Raw genomic sequence first — 18,665 nt, forward strand, 5'->3', positions numbered from 1 at the left:
TCCTTACACTACTAAGGAAATGTTGAAAACATGATCTGTTGGTGGCTCTTGAGGACTGAAGTTTGGAAGCACTGGTCTTATGTGTATGGTGATTTTGAGGCATGTTAATACGTGCAAGATTTGCTGAAGATATTTCCTCATCAACAGCAAAATGCACTGGAACATATGCATGCGTTACATGCCAATTTTCTTGCAGATTTGCCATAGATTTCAGATGCTTTTTCATTGCAAATGGTGAGATAGCCATTGAATCTCGCATTTCTGAGCAAAAACTTTCAGCAACATGTAGATGATGTTTATTGAAATCTCCCTAATTTAACTGCCATTTTAGTTTGCCACACGCAAATCCACCTACCCTTAAAATCATATAAGCACAAAGTAACCATAAAAAGGTTGCAGAACTTTTTATGTCTTCATTGTACCATGAAATCTGGTTATTCAGAGTAATTCAATTAAAATAAAAACAAATATGAAAAACGAATACAGAGCCAACTAAGATAATTGGTTAGAGGATAATTTAATAACTTTTTCACTTTATTTTGAGTACAAGACTACCAATACTGTATTTAGCTGGTATCCCCTGATAATCTTAATGCCTGAGTTAGCCCAAAAATTAGCCAGCTATGCCAACAAATATGGTTAAGGAGGTTGTCCCAAACAACATCTTGTCACCTATTTACAGGATAGGTGATAAGTGTCTGATCAATAAGGGTCCTACCAGTCATGAGAACTTAATATATAAAAAAACAAACCATTGTGGTGATGAAAATAGTTCAGTACAGCATTCTGATAATAGAACCTTGTTCGACCGCACTCCCAATGAAACAGAAGAATAATTGTTGGGTGACTCTGCAGTGGAGCCCCCAGGGATCAGGCAATTATTTACCCATCTTGTAGAGAGGTAATAAAGTGCATTGAGGAACACCCTCACATAGTCAATGTCCAACATTAAAAATATAATTGTAAGATATAGAAAGCAAATTTTCAATATCCAAAAAGTAGCCGTTAAAGGTCAGCTATGGATTGAAACTCATGGACATTAAAAACAAGCACAATTTTAATTTTATCTACCGGTACCTCAAAAATTTTGTCCCAAAGATGTTTTAGAAAAGTTGATTGTGGTAATTTACAAGTTACAAGCATGGGCTTCTGTGCTGTACAAGTTATGAATGGTTCTTGGACTACAGGATGCAGAAGATATATTTGACATATGTATTATTTTCTGTTTTAATAATGTGGCGTCAGAGTGTGTTATATGTTGGGTAGCGTGGAATGGTTTAAGCCCTGCATACAATCCCATATTTTTAATATCTCTCAATGTTATGCCCAGCAGGAATTTTCCCACCTCTTGAAGCTTGAAATAATTATTTCCAGCTTTCTTCCCCCAGCGGAATTGTGTTGCAAATTACTTTATTTTTACATGCATTCACACCTATAAAACAGATTTTTCTTTTATTGGAACAAAAAAATATAAAGGCACAGAATTTGTAGAATATATTAAGCAAAGTGCTGTGGTATGCCTACTGATCTGTGTTCTCATGAAATTGTACTTTCCATTGAATCACAGAAACAGATGTGTTAATACTACCATGGAAAATTGTCCTTCATTTTTGTAGCCAAGAAAGTAACACAGTCTTATTGGAGCCGATAGAGTTCAAATACCTGATCATGGATTTTTTAAGTTTCCTTTCATTGGATGGTTTGAGCCAAGTGTGTCAGTTTTCATTCACGTAATATTTTGTTCTTACAGCACCATCTACCCCTCCTCGCTTCCTCTCTGTAAGTCAGCTATCCAGCACACTTGTGAGGTTATCATGGCTACCACCTCTGGAGCCAAATGGAATTATACTTTTCTACACACTGTATGTCTGGTAAGACAAAACACATGTTAGATTTCTCATTTTATTTGCAAGTGCTATACAATATATCTACAATATGTGCAACCTATTGTTCAAAATTATTATACATTTTGAGTTTAATGGTCCCGATTCATCATTTGCCTTTGTATTTTGCGATTTTGGATTTTGTGCCAAGCTCATAAAAATGTTTTAAGAATTGGCACAAATTCAAACATGCATGTTTTTTTGCTTTTTTTACGCCTTTTTAGGCCATGTTCAGTATTTTACATCAGTATTTGTAAGCCAAAATCAGGAGTGGAACAATCAGAGGAAATGTATAATAGAAACACGTCACCACTTCTGTATTTGTCACCCACTCCTGGCCTTGTCTTACAAATATTGATATAAAATAATGACCAAAAATGGAACTTGTGAATGTGGCCTTAGAGTCAGGCATAACACATTCTTTTCAATAGGCTTTAAGCTGCTTTAAGATGGTTTTCAACTCTGCAAAAAAGACAATTAGTCAGATTTTGTACTTCACCAAGGCACTGCAAAACAATTGCACAAAAACGTTTGTGACATTTCAAAAGGCACAAATGATGAATTAGAGGGAAATATCTGAGTAACCAAAACCATATCCATAATGGCAAACAATAAAAATGAAAAACAGATGCTGAACAAACTCATGGCCGATCTGTTCATCGTGGTCCATACGTGGACTGCGAAACACAAATATGTGAATCCAGCCTAATGTGCAAATAAAAATGCCACTATTAGAACTATTAACACCAGAAAAAGGCGGAAGAGTAATGCTGAATGTACCAAAACGTTTCATTAACCTTCTCTTTCATGGCCTCCAAAATGTTATCTAGCAGATCTCTGGTTCTGAAACCATTTAAAACTTTTCTAGCTGTCATAAGAAAAGATTAGTGAAGTATAATGTATTAAAAATGACAAAGAATTCGTGAAGTATAATGTATTAAAAATGACGATTAAAAAAAATAAAAATATATTAAAAATGCTGATGTAAATGAGTGTGTGTATGGCTTTTAGCCTGTATTAACGGCCTCCATTAATCATAGTGCACATATGACTAGTGTTTCATTCAAACAGGGGATAAGATGTCATTTTTCTGGATTGGTGGGAGTTCCATTTATAGTACCCCATCAGTATTGTTGTAAAATACATCATTTTTTAGGATGGCATCAGATTAATCAAAGTGATGAATGTGTTAGGACTGGCGGAAATAATAAAGATGGTAATAAGGTTCGTTCGCAGCCCGGGGTCCACCGTGCAGGGGTGGTAACCTGCTGCTCAGCAATGGCGGATGCTATATGGCGTTATACTATAAGAACACATGCGGGTTATTGTCACCCAGTGTGTACAGGGGCAGACACTGTTGCTTCACAGAGCCGCACTACCGCTGAACATAAACGCTGGTGCCTGTTTGTGCTCACAGAGCTTGGCTAAAAGAGCGCACAGTGTATGGCCACAGAACTCTATTCCAAGGACATGGGGTTAGAGTCCTTCTAGGCCCACTGAACGCGTGGCGTCGCTGCCGCGAGCGCCGCTATAGACGCTGGCTATGGAGCACGTGCACTGAGACGTGCCGAGTCCCTGGTGAGGCCTGATGCCTGACTCAACCTCAGACCTACCTACGCCTAAGCCTGGGCGCTAGCAGGCTAGGCTGCACAACACATGCGTACCAAGGGTAGGGGTTTCTTAATGAGTCATTCACCAGAGACATTCATACATGCATACAGTGGGGAAAAAAAGTATTTAGTCAGTCAGCAATAGTGCAAGTTCCACCACTTAAAAAGATGAGAGGCGTCTGTAATTTACATCATAGGTAGACCTCAACTATGGGAGACAAACTGAGAAAAAAAAATCCAGAAAATCACATTGTCTGTTTTTTTTTTCATTTTATTTGCATATTATGGTGGAAAATAAGTATTTGGTCAGAAACAAAATTTCATCTCAATACTTTGTGATATATCCTTTGTTGGCAATGACAGAGGTCAAACGTTTTCTGTAAGTCTTCACAAGGTTGCCACACACTGTTGTTGGTATGTTGGCCCATTCCTCCATGCAGATCTCCTCTAGAGCAGTGATGTTTTTGGCTTTTCGCTTGGCAACACGGACTTTCAACTCCCTCCAAAGGTTTTCTATAGGGTTGAGATCTGGAGACTGGCTAGGCCACTCCAGGACCTTGAAATCGTTCTTACGAAGCCACTCCTTTGTTGCCCTGGCGGTGTGCTTTGGATCATTGTCATGTTGAAAGACCCAGCCACGTTTCATCTTCAATGCCCTTGCTGATGGAAGGAGGTTTGCACTCAAAATCTCACGATACATGGCCCCATTCATTCTTTCATGTACCCGGATCAGTCGTCCTGGCCCCTTTGCAGAGAAACAGCCCCAAAGCATGATGTTTCCACCACCATGCTTTACAGTAGGTATGGTGTTTGATGGATGCAACTCAGTATTCTTTTTCCTCCAAACACGACAAGTTGTGTTTCTACCAAACAGTTCCAGTTTGGTTTCATCAGACCATAGGACATTCTCCCAAAACTCCTCTGGATCATCCAAATGCTCTCTAGCAAACTTCAGACGGGCTCGGACATGTACAGGCTTAAGCAGTGGGACACGTCTGGCACTGCAGGATCTGAGTCCATGGTGGCGTAGTGTGTTACTTATGGTAGGCCTTGTTACATTGGTCCCAGCTCTCTGCAGTTCATTCACTAGGTCCCCCCGCGTGGTTCTGGGATTTTTGCTCACCGTTTTTGTGATCATTCTGACCCCACGGGGTGGGATTTTGCGTGGAGCACCAGATCGAGGGAGATTATCAGTGGTCTTGTATGTCTTCCATTTTCTAATTATTGCTCCCACAGTTGATTTCTTCACTCCAAGCTGGTTGGCTATTGCAGATTCAGTCTTCCCAGCCTGGTGCAGGGCTACAATTTTGTTTCTGGTGTCCTTTGACAGCTCTTTGGTCTTCACCATAGTGGAGTTTGGAGTCAGACTGTTTGAGGGTGTGCACAGGTGTCTTTTTATACTGATAACAAGTTTAAACAGGTGTCATTACTACAGGTAATGAGTGGAGGAAAGAGGAGACTCTTAAAGAAGAAGTTACAGGTCTGTGAGAGCCAAAAATCTTGATTGCTTGTTTCTGACCAAATACTTATTTTCCACCATAATATGCCAATAAAATGAAAAAAAAACAGACAATGTGATTTTCTGGATTTTTTTTTCTCAGTTTGTCTCCCATAGTTGAGGTCTACCTATGATGTAAATTACAGACGCCTCTCATCTTTTTAAGTGGTGGAACTTGCACTATTGCTGACTGACTAAATACTTTTTTTCCCCACTGTACATCACTCACTCCACATAGTCTGTAAATACAGTCTATCCTAGCACATAGGCGAGCGGCCATGCGAACCTTTTATAGCCACGGGCGTCCGGGACCTTCCTGGCTTCTTGGATGGGCCAATCCGAACACGAGCAGGACCTGAGCACGTGACCCTTGATCTCCAATGGGAGATCACTCCACAGGCATGCTCAGTGGCCTGACATGAGGACTTAGTCCCTGGAGAATCTCGCTGCTGAGCAGCATGCATTGTCATAGCTGTGGCAGAGGTGGCAGCAGCAAGCAAACCTACGGAGTTTGCCTGGGCAGAGCGCCGGGATCGACGAATCTGCTGAGCAGGCTCTGCTGCGGCTGAAGAAGAATGGGAGACCGCTGGGTGCAAGGCTCTGGATTTCTGCTGTACAGTGGCAGGAGCCCGACGCCTAACAGAATGCAGAATGATACCTGTGGTGCAATTCTGTATTTGTGCTACTTTTATCTTCCTTAAAAGGGTTGTTCATTACCCTAATTCAGTTGCTACTTTTGCCATAAATGCATGAGAATAATGCCCCTAAATATTGACATATTCTTTTTTTTTTTCGTCAGTTTCATATTGTTTTATGCCTTACTGTTTCACTTCCTGTACCCCGGTGTAGGTTACTAGCAGGTGCGTAGGATGCAGTGACGAGCAGGAGGCAGAGCAAGTGTTAGGCTAGTTTCACATTAGCGTTTACGGCCGCAGCGTCGGGCTGCGCACGGCCGTCGCTAAGCCCCGCCCCCTGCTGCGCCTCCACTGGTAGCTCCGCCTATGGACGCATGACGCTTCATGCGTCCTGCGTCCCCTATCTTTAGCACTGGGGACGCAGGCCGAGTGCAGGTATGCGTTTGGCGGCGCATGCATCCTTTTGACGGTGCGCCGACCGCGCCAAATTGCTACAGGTTGCGTTTGGAGCTGGTCGGTGCACCGTCAAAAGGACGCATGCGACGCCAAACGCATACCTGCGCTCCGCCTGTGTCCCCAGTGCTAAAGATAGGGGACGCAGGACGCATGCAGCGTCATGCACCCAAAGGCGGAGCTACCGGCGGAGGCACGGCAGGGGGCAGGGCTTAGCGACGGCCGTACGCAGCCTGACGCTGCGGTCGTAAACGCTAATGAGAAACTAGCCTTAATGGGTCTTTTTATATAACAAGAGAAAAAGATAACGCTTTCTCCACGCAGGGAGTTGATATATACAAGATGCACAGAAGTAATGTGCGGGTAAATATGTGGAAGTACGGTAAAATGCAGTGACAGCCTGATTTCAGCTGTCAACAACGGTAATAAAAAAAAAAAAATCAGAGTTGCTAACAGCAGAAAAGGGACAAAACGTTGGGTTCAACTTATCAGACTCTGTCGTCCGGAGGGAGGTGGTTGGAAGATCCCACGATGGTGCCGCAGCCGGCGCATCACGTTGAGGAAGCGGTCCTGGATGTACTGGAGGCACTGTCTCTTAGCCATGGTGAAGTGTCCTAAAACTTTTAGTGGGTCACTGTATGTCCGGTGACCAGTGGCTGTTGCTCCATCGAATGAGGCGGAGGGATCCGGTGTCAAGGCCGTGGCTGTAGAGTTGATGTCTCTGGCGGGGGCTGTACTCCCTACGCTGTCAGCGGTCAAGCGTTGCGCAGTACGGTCATCGTTTCCTGCCTGCGGTCGCGTAGGGTAAGCGTTCACTGATGCTGTTGCTGGATGTTGGGAAGTGCGCACTCAAGCGTAGTCTGCCGTCTGTTGGTTTACCCGCAGGGAGGGAGCTAACCATCTCCTGCCGCACCTCCTGTCTTCCCGCCAAAAGCCCCGGGTTCCCACATACAACCCTTTATTAACAGACCCGCCTTTGACAGCAGGGCTCACAGATCTGTCCCGGTCAGGTTCTCTGTCCCCCTTTAACACTAGTTGCAGTCCCAATGGTTCCGGCCCAGAGACACCATTGTCTTTATTGTTCCTGTCCTTCCTCCCACAATGGCATCAGCTCTGCTGTCACAGCAGATTTCTTTGCATGTGGACAAACGTACTGTATATACTACAGGGAAGGCCTTGTGTCATGATCCAGGCCGGGGTTTGTTTCTTGCTATTCTCTCCTCAGTCTGGTCATGCGGGGGTTAACCTTCTCTGCCTCATTTTGGGTTCTATGTGGCTATTTCAGTCTGCTGTGGCCTGCAGACCAACATCAGTCATCAGTAATAGTTCATGCTCCCAGGCAAGAGCAGCTGACCTATTGATACCGTGTCTTGTCCTCTGCCCGTTTACTCTGCTTCCGTGACTTCTCTTTCCTACCACCCCACTTGTCTTAGTGCTCGCTCCCTGTGCTTGGACCTCTTGGTATGTGACCCAGCTTGTCTTCTGACCTGTTTGACTGTCTCACATCTCTCTCTGCTCCCATCTGGCTCTGACTTCTGGCTTGTATTTGACCATGTGTATTGCTGTGACCTCTGGTACTTCTTGTCCTGACTGTTTCTGACTCGGCTCTTCTGACCACTCTTTCGCCACCTGGTGGCGCCTGTGCTGCTGTTCAGTGGTGCTACGCTGTGTGTGCAACCTCTCTTCCTTCACCAGCATCCTGTGACATCGGTGGCCGTGCCCGCCGATGCCCCTTCAGCGGCGGTGCCCGCCGCAGCTTCCTCTCACCTGCGTCCCCCTGTCCGCGCGCTCTTCCGCGCTGCTCACCGCTCTGCTACGGGTAACCGCGCCGGCCTTAGGCCGCGCACGCGCGTTCCCCCGGCCTCTTCTGTTGGTAGGGGGCGTCGCTAGGGGAGGGTCTGTAGGGCGCACTTCCGGTCTCCGCATATATCAGGCGTCCGCTCTATTCTGAGGGCGCCTGGTGATTGTTTGTGACTTGCAGCACCCATCGGCCATATCTTTTCCAGTGTACCCTGCCTATCCTTGCCGTTCCCATTGTCTGCCCTTTTCCCGGTCCATTTCCGTCTGTCTGTCTCCTCCCCGTGGTTCCCGCTGAACCTTTCCTGTAGTCTCCTAGCCATTACCTTCCGCCTTTCCACCCCGCTATTCCTGCTCTGTCTGCCTGTCCTCCGAGTCGTCCCTGCTGGCTCCGGCTGTCGCGGTTCCGCCCCCTGCGGTCCTGCCCCTAACGATCCCTGTACAGGGGTCGGTCTTCACCAGGTGCGCTCGGCCCAGGGGCTCCGGATCCGTGACCCAGAGGGTCCACTCTTGGACGTATTAGCCAGAGGCGTCACAGTATCACCAGGCCATGGATCCCGCCGGTGCCGCAGCCGCCACACAAAAGGAATTGCTTTTTCTTCGTGAAAATCAGACCCGGATAATGTCCTTTATGAAGTCTATGGACACCCGGTTGTCCGCCCTGCAGACCTCTGACCCCGGGCACGCTCCCCTCTTAGTCAGCCTCCAGCAGGAGCTCGCGCAGCAGCGCGACGCTCAATCCCACATCTTAGGTTACATGGCATCCGTGGATGATCGATTGCTTGCTCTGCAATCCTCTGCTGCCGCTGCAACTTCCTCCCCGGACGTAGTCTCTACTCCGGCTCCCCGTCTGGGTAAACCCCCCAGGTACAGCGGAGATCCCAAGTTATGCCGGGGTTTTCTAAATCAATGTAGGCTACATTTTGAGCTTGCCCCCCTTCAGTACCCCACTGACCGCGCCAAGGTGGCGTTCATTGTGTCCCATCTCGAGGGTGAGGCCCTGTCCTGGGTGAACCCCTTGTGGGAGAGAGATGACCCCGTAGTGTTAAGTATACAGACCTTCTTGGAAACCTTTCGCAAGGTATTCGATGAACCGGGTCGCTTAGCATCCTCCACGGAGGCCCTTTTTAACCTCTGCCAGGGTTCCCTCACAGTGGGGCAATACGCCATCCGCTTCCGGACCCTCTCTTCAGAGTTGGGGTGGAACAATGAGGCTCTTGTGGGAGCCTTTTGGAGAGGCCTCTCCAGTAAGATCAAGGATGAGCTTGCCGGGCGAGACACCCCCACCACTCTGGAGGACCTTATTTCGCTGGCCACTCGCATTGATCTACGCTTTCAGGAGCGCGCTCGAGAGGCAGTCGGAGAGAGAAGGTCCTTTAGGCTGTATCAGGCTCCTGTCCCCCGTTTCCCTGTATCCCCTGTTAGTACCGCTCCTGAGCCTATGCAGATTGATCGTGTCAGACTGTCCGAGCAACGCCGCAGGGAGAGGATGACCAAGGGTCTCTGCCTGTACTGTGGAGGTGCCAACCATTTTGTGCGTTCTTGTCCGGAGAAGCCAGAGAGGTCGGGAAATGCCTCCACCTAGGTCAGGTAAGAGAGGACCCCCTAGGTGATCAAAATTCCTCTCTTCCCCTTACCCTTTCAGCTTTGCTAATTACAGGTCGGGAGCGTGGATCTGTGGAGGCGTATGTGGACTCGGGTGCTGCCGGTAATTTCATCCGCCAGGAGGAGGTTGACAAACTCCAGATTCCGGTGTTGGTATTGAAGAACCCTCGCGCTATTTCCTCCGTTGATGGTAAACCTTTACCCGGACTCATCACCATGGTTACCGTCGAAGTAGACCTCCAAATCGGAGCTCTCCACCTCGAAAAGATAGCCTTTTATGTCTTGCCACAACTAGCCCATGCTGTTCTTCTAGGGCTACCCTGGCTCAGACGGCACGAGCCGGTGATTGACTGGCGCTCTGGGGAAGTTCTCCGTTGGGGGCACTCCTGCCAGGAGCACTGCCTATGGGCTCTCACTCGTCCCCGTCCATGCTCGAAGCCTGCCGACCTTCCGGGCCTACCCGCACCCTATCACACGTTTGCCGATGTGTTCAGCAAAAAGGAGGCGGACTCCTTACCCCCTCATCGCTCCTATGACTGCCCTATCGACCTGGTTCCCGGAGCCACTCCTCCCAGAGGGAGAACTTATCCTTTGTCCCCAGCAGAGACCTCGGCTATGTCGGAATATATACAGGAGAATCTGGCCAAGGGGTTCATCCGGAAGTCCTCGTCCCCTGCGGGCGCAGGTTTCTTCTTCGTCCGGAAGAAAGATGGGTCCCTGCGACCCTGTATTGATTACCGGGGCCTGAACAACATCACTGTTAAAAACCGGTACCCGCTCCCGCTGATTCCTGAACTCTTCGACCGGCTGAGGGGGGCCAGAATCTTCACGAAGTTGGATCTGCGGGGAGCTTACAACTTAATCCGAATCCGAGCGGGGGACGAGTGGAAGACGGCCTTCAATACCCGGGACGGCCATTATGAATACTTGGTCATGCCGTTCGGTCTCTGCAATGCTCCAGCGGTGTTTCAGGAATTCGTAAATGAGGTGTTCCGGGACCTACTCTATTCCTGCGTGGTGGTGTATTTGGATGATATCCTCGTTTTCTCGACCGACCTCTCCTCCCATCGGAGAAGTGTACGCATGGTCCTGCAGCGCCTTCGAGAAAATCGTCTTTACGCCAAGATCGAGAAGTGCCTCTTCGAGCAAACAGCGTTACCCTTCTTGGGGTATATCATCACGGATTCCGGTCTTAAGATGGATCCGGAGAAGCTGTCCGCGGTACTCCAGTGGCCTCGTCCAGTTGGCATAAAGGCCATCCAGCGTTTCCTCGGCTTCGCTAACTATTACCGACAGTTTGTACCCCACTTCTCTACAGTCACCAAGCCCATCACGGTCCTGACCCGTAAGGGGACGAAGTCTAACGTCTGGTCTTCCGAAGCCGAGGACGCCTTTCTTGCCCTGAAACGCTCGTTTGCCTCTGCTCCGATCTTACACCGTCCAGTGGCTAGTAGGCCCTTCATCCTGGAAGTTGATGCCTCCTCCACTGGAGCTGGGGCGGTTCTCTCCCAACAGGCTCCATCTGGACGTCTAGTCCCCTGCGGGTTCTTCTCCAAATCCTTTTCTCCGGCGGAGTGCAACTACTCCATTGGGGACCGGGAATTATTGGCCATTAAGATGGCGCTGGAGGAATGGCGATATCTGCTCGAGGGGGCAGTGCATCCCTTTACTATCTTCACGGACCACAAGAACCTGGCCTACCTGCAATCTGCCCAGAGACTCAACTCCAGACAAGCCAGGTGGGCTCTGTATTTTTCCCGTTTTGAGTTTAAGCTCCACTTCCGTCCCGGCAGTAAGAACATCAAAGCTGATGCGCTTTCCAGGTCTTTGCAGCCACCGGAGAAGGAGGAGGATCCATCATATATTATCGAGCCGGCTAAAGTTATCTCCGTGGCCCCCGTGAGATTCTCTACCCTTCCGCCTGGCAAGACCTTCGTCCCTTCAAACAAACGTCTGGAGGTACTGCGCTGGGGACATTCTTCCAAGGTTGCTGGGCACGTTGGGGTTAAGAAGACTCTTTTGCTTCTTTCCCGGTATTACTGGTGGCCCTCTCTCCACCAGGATGCTAAGGACTTTGTAGCCTCCTGCAGGACTTGTGCTCAGAACAAGGTTCCAAGGACTCTGCCCTCCGGTCTCCTTCATCCGTTGCCTGTGCCAGAGGCCCCTTGGCAGCAAATCGCCATGGATTTCGTGACTGATCTGCCTCGCTCTGCTGGATGTACTACCATCTTAGTCGTCGCAGACCGCTTTTCCAAGATGGCCCACTTTATTCCCTTGGTCGGATTGCCATCTGCTCCAAAGTTGGCCGAGATCTTTATCCACCACGTGTTCAGGCTACATGGTCTTCCTCTGCGAATCGTGACCGATCGAGGGGTCCAGTTTACTTCCCGATTCTGGAGGGCCCTCTGTCGGCTCCTGGGCACGTCTCTCGACTTCTCCTCAGCGTATCATCCTCAAACCAACGGCCAAGTGGAACGGATTAACCAAATTCTGACCACCTACTTACGCCACTTTTCTAACGCCCATCAGGATAATTGGGTCTCTCTTCTACCTTGGGCGGAATTCGCTCATAATAATCATTCCAGCGAATCAACATCCAAGACACCGTTCTTTGTGGTAACTGGGCTAAATCCTGGGGTTCCATTGCCCTTTTCCGCATCGTCTGGAGTTCCTGCAGCAGACACTCTCGCCAAGGAGTTTTCGCAAATTTGGAAGGAGACCAGAGAGGCGCTCGAGCTAGCCAACATCCGAATTAAGAAACACGCGGACAAAAGACGAAGGGATCTACCCCCGTACCATCCCGGGGACAAAGTCTGGCTTTCTACCAAACATATCCGCCTGAAAGTCCCTGCTTACAAATTAAGTCCTCGGTACATCGGGCCTTTTGAAGTACTTGGGCGCATTAACAAAGTAGCCTACAAATTGAGGTTGCCGGCATCACTCCGGGTCCCTAACGCCTTCCATATCTCGCTCCTTAAACCTGTGGTCTTGAATCGGTTCCAACCAACCTCCATGTCCCCTCCCTCGCCAATTTGTTCTAACAATGTCTTTGAAGTAAAGGACATTCTGGCTATGAAAAGGGTCAAGGGTAAGACTCTTTTTCTTATCGACTGGAAGGGTTTTGGCCCAGAGGAGAGGTCCTGGGAGCCCCGAGAGAATGTCGATGCCCCCCTTATCATGAAAAGATTTCTGACCAACCTCAGAAGGAGAGGACATATGGGAGGGGGTACTGTGACATCGGCGGCCGTGCCTGCCGATGCCCCTTCAGCGGCGGTGCCCGCCGCAGCTTCCTCTCACCTGCGTCCCCCTGTCCGCGCGCTCTTCCGCGCTGCTCACCGCTCTGCTACGGGTAACCGCGCCGGCCTTAGGCCGCGCACGCGCGTTCCCCCGGCCTCTTCTGTTGGTAGGGGGCGTCGCTAGGGGAGGGTCTGTAGGGCGCACTTCCGGTCTCCGCATATATCAGGCGTCCGCTCTATTCTGAGGGCGCCTGGTGATTGTTTGTGACTTGCAGCACCCATCGGCCATATCTTTTCCAGTGTACCCTGCCTATCCTTGCCGTTCCCATTGTCTGCCCTTTTCCCGGTCCATTTCCGTCTGTCTGTCTCCTCCCCGTGGTTCCCGCTGAACCTTTCCTGTAGTCTCCTAGCCATTACCTTCCGCCTTTCCACCCCGCTATTCCTGCTCTGTCTGCCTGTCCTCCGAGTCGTCCCTGCTGGCTCCGGCTGTCGCGGTTCCGCCCCCTGCGGTCCTGCCCCTAACGATCCCTGTACAGGGGTCGGTCTTCACCAGGTGCGCTCGGCCCAGGGGCTCCGGATCCGCGACCCAGAGGGTCCACTCTTGGACGTATTAGCCAGAGGCGTCACACATCCCCTGGTGGAGGTTGCGCTATACTGCACTGCAGCAGCATTACATTCTGATTGGGCAATAAACCAGATGTGCAAAAGGTGTTAAATGGGCATAATTGATGTTCAAAAAATTAACTAAATTATCTAATAAGGAGAAAATAAAAAGGAAGTTATGGAAAGCATGAAAGCTATGGCAAGGAAATGCCAATAAAGCGTTGAGGGGAAGGAAGTAGGTAGGGGAGTAAATATAACCCTAAATAAATCCTACAACATGGGGTGTCCTTCAGTATGGTATGAAGAAATACTCGCATTGCCTCGTGATGAAGGGGTGAGGGAGGGTAATTGGGAATAGGATGTGTAGGTGGGGAATGGAGGTGTTTATCATACACATGGTGTGGATTTCCACGGCAGATAAATCATAAGTCTGATAGTGAGGCATATTATACCAATACTTGTATTATTTGGGGCCCAAGGTCCATTGCCATACGAGAAGGAAGTGAAATTTTTCCTTCCTCCCACTTACTTTCAATACACGACTAACTGCTGCTCCTTCCCCTCTTTATTGGAGGCTCTGTTGCCCTGTCTTTTCAATGGTTTTAATTCAGCTACCAATCACTTCTTGTCTTTATCGTAATTATCCATAATGGATTATGTTGATTCAATCAATCAATCAATCAAATTTATTATCGCCAAGTACATATTACATATATACAAGGAATTCTTTGTGGCAAAGAGGCAACATAATATATAACAACAGATACAACAAGTAACATCTAACAAGACATATACAGTATATAGTCTACACATGACGATTTAATTGTTGAACAGAGAGTGGATAGAAGCTGTTCATATGGCGGTTGGTGCTGCATTTGGGGACTCTGAAGCGACGTCCTGAAGGGAGTAGTTGGAATGAGGAGTGTCCCGGGTGAGAGGGATCGGATGAAATTTTCAATGCGTGGGATCGAATACTCTTATCATAAACATCCTGGATTTTAGGCAGGGGGGAACCTATAATTCTCTCTGCTGTTCTGAAAGTCCTTTGTAAGCGGAGTTTGTCATGCGCAGTGGCTCCCCCATACCAGACTATCAGAGAGGAACAAATCACAGATCTGATGACAGCATTAAAGAATAAGATCAGCAGATTCTTAGACAAACCATATCTTTTCAGCTGACGCAGGAAGAACATCCTCTGTTGTGCTTTTCTTGTAACAGCATCCACGTTTTTCCCCCATTTAAGATCATGAGAGATGATAACACCAAGGAATCTGGTCTCTGTGACCCTAAGAACCACTTCGTCATGGATGTAGATTGGAAGTATCTCATGTTGATCTTTCCTAAAATCCACAACCATCTCAGCAGTTTTTTTAGTGTTGAGTACAAGATTATTGGCTTTACACCAGTCACATATTCTTTTCACCTCACTCCGATACAAGTCTTCAGCATTTCCCCTGATGAGACCAATCAGTGTCATATCATCGACAAATTTCAAGATTTTTACTGAGTCTGCTGAAGAGATGCAATCATTCGTATAGAGAGAAAACAGTAACGGGGACAAAACAACACACCCCTGAGGTGCCCCGATGTTTGTGACCAAGGTGTCCGAAGTGAATGGTCCAACTTTTACACTCTGTATCCTGGCTGTCAGGAAGTTATAAATCCACAAGCATAAGTTGAGAGGGACTCCAAGAGCTACCATTTTCTTATGAAGTAAATTCGGATCAATGGTATTGAACGCTGAGCTAAAGTCCATGAAAAGAATCCGGACATATGAGTGCAGTTCATCTGTATGATCCAAAATGTACTTCAGTGCCAGATTGACAGTGTCGTTTGCCGAACGATTCTCCTTATAGGCAAACTGAAGCGGGTCCCATAGCTTCTGCATGAATTTTATCAGGTGGGACATCACAATTCTTTCGAAGACTTTCATAGCTACAGATGTGAGTGCTACTGGTCTATAGTCGTTCAACTCAGAGGATCCCACTTTCTTGGGGACAGGGATAATTGTGGAATTTTTCCAACACTGAGGTACAACGCACTCTTTCAGTGACACATTGTATATATTTGTCAGTATAGGGGCAAGCTGGGTATCACATACTTTCAGACACATTGGAGATACACCATCAGGGCCAGGTGCCTTTTTGACCTTAAGTCCCTTCAGGATGCGTATCACCTCTGCCTCGGAGATCACTACTTGGGTGTTGCACAATGAATGATCTTTATATGAACAGACTGAGGAGCTTAGAGATGAATAGCCACTGTGTGTAGAGCTTGCCTCAAATCTGCAGTAGAATTCATTTAACTCTGCTGTCAGACTTCTGCTGGGGTTCACTATAGTGGGGTGGCTTTTATAATTGGTGACCTCTCTTAATCCTCTCCATGCAGATCTAGTATCTTTTGATGAGAACCTTTCCTCCAGAATCTTTGCATACTCGTGTTTGGCTAACTTGATCTCTTTAGATAGCGAGTTCCTAAGTTTCTTGAATTCAGTAATATCGCCTGCTTTACAAGCCTCCTCTTTTCTCTTACGGATCAACCTGACTTTATTTGTAAACCACGGCTTGTTGTTTCCCCGAAAGTGGACAGATTTGGATGGAATAAACGTGTCTTCACAAAAACGGATATATGAGGACACTGCATCAACCCATTCATCCAGACCCGAGCATGTTTCCTGGAATACCTCCCAGTCCGTGCATTCAAAGCATGCTTGTAATTGCAATTTTGCCTCCTCAGACCATGTCTTCTTTGTATAAACTGTAGGTTTGGATGTTTTCAACCTTTGCCTGTAGGCTGGAATTAAATGAATTAGACAATGATCTGAAAAGCCCACTGCTGCTCTCCTCACTGCCCTGTAGGCCCCTTTTATGACTGTATAGCAGTGATCAAGCGTATTGTTCTCTCTCGTGAAGCAGTTTATATGTTGAGTAAATTTGGGGAGATCCAGGTTGAGTTTTCCTTTGTTAAAGTCCCCCATTACAATCACAAATGCTTCTGGAGATTCTTTCTCCCATTCTGATATTTTGCAAGCTAATTCACCAATAGCAGCTTTAACAGATGCTTGAGGGGGAATATATACTGCAACCAGAACCATAGATGAAAGCTCTCTTGGAGAGTAAAATGGTCTACAATTGAGTGCAAGGTACTCTAGATCTGGAGAGCAACCTTTTCCCAGTATGTTAACATCACTGCACCAGCTAGTGTTGATGTAGAGACATACCCCACACCCCCTTTGTTTACCTGAAGCTACACAATCACGGTCAGCTCTGTAGATAACAAAACCAGGTAGATCCAGACTACAATCAGGGATGGTCTCATTCAACCAGGTCTCAGTAAAACAAAGAGCAGCTGAATTGGCCATATCAGATCTCATGTTACAAAGTAAGCTCAGATCCTCCATTTTGTTAGATAAGGAACGGACATTAGCCAAGTGGAGTGAAGGAAGAGCTGTTCTGAACCCTCTCCTCCGAAGGCGTGCCAGGACGCCTCCTCTCCTACCTCTCTTGCAGTACACCTCCACAGGTTTCACAGAAGTAATGGATTTTATGTACTCAATTGTTGAATTAGCAATCATGCTCCAAGAAGGGGAGTCCATGAGAAATTGCGGATGATTCCAGAATAATAAATCGTCCCTTGAAATCATAAGGGTAGGTTTACAGAGTGCAGTGGCCATGATTACACTCAGCTTGTAGCTATAAAGACTGAACAGTCACAGCTTAGCAGAGTTAAATGTACAACTTTCCATAAAGGGTGCTCCCAGCACTGCTGGGGTGAGGGCATGGGTGCAACAAGACAGGGACATCAGGAGACACGCCAACAGTCAGTCCAAACCTGCCCAGCTCACCCCTTCAGCTCCACCTGGACCACAAGATCTCCAGAACATCTCCAGCACCGCACACTCCACCAGCTTTCCTATCCTGGGATCATCTGCATGCTGGAAATGGGTACAAGTTGTAGGAAAGTTGGCAGGCAGCCAGCAGCTTCACTCTCCCAGCTGAAACCAGGCACGGAGCTCCACGAGGACAGAAAGACACCGGTCCCAGCTGGTCGCAGTCTCCACACTACTCCCAGCTCTGCCGAATCCTGTAGCCCTACAGCTCCACGTGGACCACAAGATCTCCAGAACAACTCCAGCACCGCACACTCCACCAGGTTTCCTATCCTGGGATCATCTGCTTGCTGGAAATGGGTACAAGTTGTAGGAAAGTTGGAAGGCAGCCAGCAGCTTCACTCTCTCCCAGCTGAATCCAGGCACGGAGCTCCACGAGGACAGAAAGACACCGGTCCCAGCTGATCGCAGTCTCCACACTACTCCCAGCTCTGCCGAATCCTGTAGCTACGCAATGGTAAGTGAACCAAAGGGAGAATTAACAATTAAACTGGGAAAAAACTAAAAAAAAACTCAGGAGCCTCATGCCAGAGCAGCCATCTCTCGGCGCTCCTCCTCCTCCTCAGTTCAGGACTAGGCTTTCATAGAGGACTATCATAGAGGACTTTCATAGAGAAAGATTTGTGTACATATATATAAATTCTGCTGTATACATACGAATAGAAGGGAGAGCTGTGTCTGTAGGAAAATCTGTGCTTTCAGCAATAGCTGTGTGTGTGGCAGCATGCGCAGGAGAAGTGGGAGCTCCGCTGAATGGAACACCGCCTGCCCACACAGGATGCCACACCCACCCATCAGTTATGAGAGCCCAGGACTCCAAGAGATGTTGACTTGATATAACATGAAGTCAGGAAATTCTTATCCAGAGATCATATGACCTGGAGAGAAGTTCAGGTTACAGAAAGATTTGGGAAAGCAAGGAATTTAGTAACAAGCTTATCTATGGTAAATAGTTGACATGAATGGGATTTAGAAAGAAGTGGCCAACCCTTTTAAGCCACCTAATACTTCACACCATTATTTTTCTTGCCCATTGTTAATAAAAATGACTTCGAAATGTTTTTGGCGCCCGACATGTACTCTTTTTTTATCCACATTTTGCGGCATATTTCTCACTGCCTCTTCTAATTTTTAGACATTGCAAACTTACACTAGACAGTCTTAAAGTACGCCAAGTTTTTTAAAGTGATTCTTTCTGGATGATAAATATGGTACATCTTCAGACTGTTTAGCCTAAGTTTAAACTATCTCTTTGCTTACAACAACTTGTCAAAAATTTGCTTCCAAATGTTGGTAGTGCCACTTTACGCCATAATCACTTTCTGGTAAGCCTCGTCCCTAGTTAGTCCCAGTGTCTTAATCGCATACTAAATATGGTGCGAGTCGTGGAAGACAGTTTTCATCTTTGTAAATCTCCTTCTCAGATCTTCAAATGATTTGATTTTGTTTAATTTAT

General features: G+C 47.4%; 1 protein-coding gene across 1 annotated transcript in view; it reads left to right on the forward strand.

Moving 5' to 3' along the window:
• The window catches only part of PTPRQ (protein tyrosine phosphatase receptor type Q), a 794,911-nt gene that overhangs the window by 384,333 nt on the left and 391,913 nt on the right, over positions 1–18,665 (forward strand). Inside the window, exon 24 of the mRNA XM_073556964.1 lies at positions 1,751–1,871. Coding sequence (XP_073413065.1) covers positions 1,751–1,871 — 121 coding nt within the window. The remainder of the gene's footprint in view (positions 1–1,750; positions 1,872–18,665) is intronic.

Source organism: Dendrobates tinctorius, unplaced genomic scaffold (assembly GCF_039654945.1).
Source record: "Dendrobates tinctorius isolate UK_male_01 unplaced genomic scaffold, ASM3965494v1 ptg000241l, whole genome shotgun sequence".
Lineage (NCBI taxonomy): Eukaryota > Metazoa > Chordata > Amphibia > Anura > Dendrobatidae > Dendrobates > Dendrobates tinctorius.